This window comes from Tupaia chinensis, unplaced genomic scaffold, assembly GCF_000334495.1.
Source record: "Tupaia chinensis unplaced genomic scaffold, TupChi_1.0 Scaffold149964_1, whole genome shotgun sequence".
NCBI lineage: Eukaryota > Metazoa > Chordata > Mammalia > Scandentia > Tupaiidae > Tupaia > Tupaia belangeri.
Window position 1 is genome coordinate 257,127 of NW_006209805.1, and position 4,646 is coordinate 261,772.

Genomic DNA, 4,646 nt, shown 5'->3' on the forward strand with positions numbered 1-4,646 from the left:
TGGACGAAACCGCGAGGCCGCCGCGCCCACGCAGGTGTGGGAGCTCGTGCTCGGAGGCCCCGGGGCGGGACCAGGTGGATGGCGAGCAGGCTGGGCCTCTCTTTGGGACAGGAAGCAGGGGTTCCGGGGCCGGCCGAGGGAGGCCTGCACCTGTGCCCTGCAAGGGCGGACTCCGCGGCCGCCCCCTGACAGCATTCCAGACGCAGCTGCCCACGCCCGCCCGTGACGCCGCCCGCCGGGAATGCGACAACACAGCCCTCCCAGCCTGCCCCAGGGGAGTGACCTCAGCCCCGACTCACTCCAGGACCGCCTCGCTGGCCTGGGGGCCTGAATCGACCTGGAGACATCCCCTCGCGCCTCTGCCGTTGGTCGGGTGAGCCGAGACTTCAGTTCTTCCCCGTCCCTGGGCCGCTTGCCCTCCGGTTTGATGACCGCAGACCCTGGAGCGGTGCTTCAGGAGAGCCAACTTTCTGGGGCTCAGTACTGTCCAGACCCCGGCGATGTCCTCACCCGTGCCCGGCTGTCCGAGGGTCCCTGTGCCCTCTGGGTCCTGGGTATTTACAGCTCTGTGGTGGGGGTATGAGGCCCTCCGTTCTACCCCCAGTGCCGACAGCATGCTTCCTCCTAAAACCGAAGCTAGAAAAATAGGACCGGGTCCAGGCCATGGCAAGGCGGCTCAGAGAGTTGTGAGGGCTGGTCCACCCCAAGGTTCGCCTGGACCTTGAGAGAGAGATTTGAGAGAGATTACTTGGAATAGGGCACCTGCATTTGCCAGAGAGACAGAGAGAAATGTAAAGTGAGAAATCACCCCCCAAAGAGGATGGCCATGCTGTAATCCCTTGTCCATTCTCCTCTCAGGATTTTGGACATGCATGTACACATGCCTGGCGTGAGTTTTAAGCTGCCAGGCCCGGGACTTGAAATCCCGTCGACTACATGAGTCCAGCGATGTAACCATTACGCCATCTGCTGGTCCAAAATGAAATGACTTTTTGAGAGATTTTTGCTATAGGGCACATGTGCTCACTGGAGACAGAGCGAGAAATCACCGCTCAGGAGGGACGGCCATGCCACAGTCCCTCCTCCATTCTCCTCCTTGGACCTTGGGCATGTACACACATATGTCCAGTGTGATTTTCAAGTCGCCAGGTCTGGGATTCGAACTGTAGCCAGCCATGTGGGAGTCCCGTGACGTGACCCCTGTGCCAGCTGCCGCCCCCCTGTGGTTGACTTACAACCACCAGAGAGATCCCCTCTGAAGGTCTTACCTGCCTCTGCCAAAGGGGGCCGGGGGCCGGGCATCTCCGGGACCGCAGAGCAGGGTGTGTGGGGCTCAGGAATAGCCGATTCAAGGCGCCACATGAGCGTGGACGGTGGCCGTGGCCTGGCTTACCTCCCAGAGATGCGTGCCAGTCTGCCGGCAGGTGAAGCGGCAGTGGGAATGGCCCCTGAGGCCGGGGGCCCACGTGTGGGTTCCGTGAGTCAGCAGTGCCATCCATGTGCAGTTCTTCCTTGGCTTCGCTTAACTCTGGCCAGCCGTGGTCCAGGACAAGGTGTGTGCAGTACTCCCGGATCCTCAGGCTGCCTTCATGTCGTTGATCTCGGGAGAGTCTAGCTGCTCTGACCTGGTCCTAGTCAGTGTTGGCCTCGCCCCGAACCTGACCGCACAAGCACGCGTGTGCAGGGACGTATAGAAAACATGGGTTGTGGAACTGCCCACAGGGGCTGTCACACCGCGGGGCGTGACTGCAAGCTGAGCACACCTGTGATCGGGCGTCCCAAAGAACAAGCCCAGCCTACGAAGCTCACCAGCCCCCGAGGGCAGCACCTCATCTAGGCATTGTGCTCGCTCTGCATGTCCTAGAACGTCACACGGATGGATTTGTTTGGGTTGCGGCTACTTCAACTCTCCATCGTGTCTGACCGGCTTCAGGGGGTGGTTCCTTTTCATGGCTGCATAGTACTCTGCTGTGTGTCATTTGGCCCAGAACATTTGTCAGTCCTCCTTTACAGCCAACAAAAGTGATACATGTCATCGTGGTCGCCGGGGGCCAGCCCAGGAGCGCAGCAGTTAGGGGAGCAGACCCCTCAGGGCCGGCTGCAGTCTGAGTCCCCGCCACACAGGCTCGAAACACCCCAGTCATGTCTCTGCATGCGTGCCCGGGGTTCTGACGGGATTGTCCCCTTGAGCTCTCACCTGGAACGAGCCATGTGGGAGTCCAGCCCCTCAACCACCGTGCCACCTGCTGCCCCCCTTAGCTAGAAAGAGAGAGCCCCTCAGTGAGCCGTGGTCGTGTCGCCATCCCTGCTCTATTTCCCCGCCCCGGCAGGACCCCGGGCACGCATGCACACATGGAACTGCCCTGTCCCATCAATCCCAGGCACGTTTGCACACGCACGGCACTGCCCCATCCTGTCAGAACCCTAGGCACGTGGGGCCAGCACTTGGCATAATGGCTATGTCACTGGACTCCCATGTAGTTGACCACAGTTTGAGTCCCGGACCCGGTGGCTTAAACTCACGCCCAGTGCCTGTTACTGCATGCCCAAGATTCTGAGAGGAGAATGGAGGAGAAGGGATTGCGGTGTGGCCATCCCCCCTGGGCGGTGATTTCTCGCTTTCTATCTCTATGTCTCTCTCTGTCTTTCTGGTGAGCGCACGTGCCCTATAGCAAAAACCTCTCCAAAAAAAAAAAAGAAATCTAAAAGGCCACACGCCCCAGCTGTGGCCCCATGATGGCAGGAGCTCAGCCAGAGAACGGCGGGGCAGCAGGGGCTCCAGCAGGGTGCTCGGACGCTGCCTCTGCTGGGGCAGGTGAGGTGGGAAGGCCCTGGGAAGACCCTGGGAAGTCCCTGCACGAGCTGAGCCTGGCGCTGCCACGCCACCCAGCAGTCCCCTCCCGGGTACGCCTGAAGGTGGGACCTGCGCGGGCGTTCCCAGCACACTGACGGCAGCTGGATGGTACAGACAGCTCGTACCGTGGCCAAACACCATGGTGCCGTCCACACGGGCACACGCCTTGGCCACGGACAGGGAGGAGGCCCGGCCAGACTAGAGCGTGGACACACCTCGGACACACCGTGCGGGGAGCACAGCTGGACACAGGCTACGGTTTTGACCCCATTTATGTGAGACATCTAGGGCTCATGGGCCACGGGGACAGGGGCTTGGGGGACATCCAGGACACGCAGGCCCACGGGGACAGGGGTTCAGGGGGGTGTCCAGGACACGCAGGCCCACGGGGACAGGGGTTCAGGGGGGTGTCCAGGACACGCAGGCCCACGGGGACAGGGGCTCAGGGGGACAGGGGCTCAGGGGGGGCGGCCAGGACACGCAGGACCACGGGGACAGGGGCTCAGGGGGCATCCAGGACATGCAGGCCCACGGGGACAGGGGCTCAGGGGGGCGTCCAGGACACGCAGGCCCACGGGGAAGGGAGGGGAGGGGACCCGAGGGGCACGTCCAGGACCTGCAGGCCCACAGGGATGGGGGGCCCTCGAGGGGCCAGGTCTGGGGGCGAGGGTATGGGCTGCTGTGAGGTTATGTGTGTCCTGGAACTAGACCGGCCCCTGCACACCTGGGTGGGTGAAGGTGGTGTGAGTGCACCTCAGGGAGGCTGATACTAAGGGGTAAGCTCGACCCCCAAGCCGGGGCCCCACAGGGATCCCTGGGGGTGGACACACCTGGTCCGTCAGTCTCTGGCCGGCCAGAGGTGAGGGTTCACGGTCCACGTGACCTGGGCGTTCTCCCTGCCCGCCTGCACTGACCCATTTCAGGGGGGTCGGGGGGAGCCAAAGCTGTGCTGGCGGGGCCCCCCAAGAGGGACACTCCTGCCCCACTTCACCGTGGGGCCTGGAGACCGGGGCACCGGACATGCCCTCTGCCAACCTGCCTGGGCCAGGACTTGGGGATCCTGTCACCAGGGAGGCATCCTGTGTCTGGCCGGACTGGCTGCTGTCAGGACAGGCTGGTCACCATGCCTCCGCCCTGCTGTTTAGAGGTGCCACCTGCAGCTGTGGCCACAGGGCTGGGTCAGGGCCAGGGGCGGGGCTGGAATCTGGGGTATGCCCTGTGGGGGCCCCCGGGCCTCGGTCTCCCCCCCCACCTGTTCGGCTCCAATTGGCTCTGATTCTATGGGGGCTTTGGGTGGGCGAGGAGGGGACCAGGCGGCTGCCTCGCTGGTGGCTCCCACGCTGGGAGCAGCTGTGGGTGTAGACGGGGCCACCTTGCCCTGTTGCCTTGGTGTGCAGCTCAGGGTTGTGTCCCCCTCAAGGGGCGTGAACCTTTCTTCTTAGCTGCGACCCCCAAGCCTCTCCATTTCTGTCTCACAGTCTCTCCCTGTCTCTGTCTCTACATCTCTCTGGCCCTCACTGGAACTATTTCTGAATCTGTCTCCCTTGTGTCTGCCACTAATGGTCTCAGGATCTCTGTCTCTCTTGTCTCTGTCCAGTCTCTCTTGTTTTCCTGTCTCTACCTCTCTGCTCTCACTGTCTCAGTCTCTCTGTCTCCCCTGTTTCTACGTCTCTGCCACCCTCTCCATTCCGTTTCTCTTGGGGGTCACCCCGTAGCCGGCCTCTCTCACGCCCCCGCAGCCCCCAGGCCCCAGGCTGTGGCCAGCCGGGTGACTCACGGACACGCCCCGCAA

The 4,646-nt window shown here is 62.7% G+C and overlaps 1 protein-coding gene across 1 annotated transcript in view; it reads left to right on the forward strand.

Annotated features, from left to right (window-relative positions):
- The first annotated feature begins 2,736 nt into the window (after window positions 1-2,736).
- Window positions 2,737-4,646, forward strand: part of FGF22 (fibroblast growth factor 22) — an 8,647-nt gene continuing 6,737 nt past the window's right edge. Inside the window, exon 1 of the mRNA XM_014585452.1 lies at window positions 2,737-2,916. Coding sequence (XP_014440938.1) covers window positions 2,737-2,916 — 180 coding nt within the window. The remainder of the gene's footprint in view (window positions 2,917-4,646) is intronic.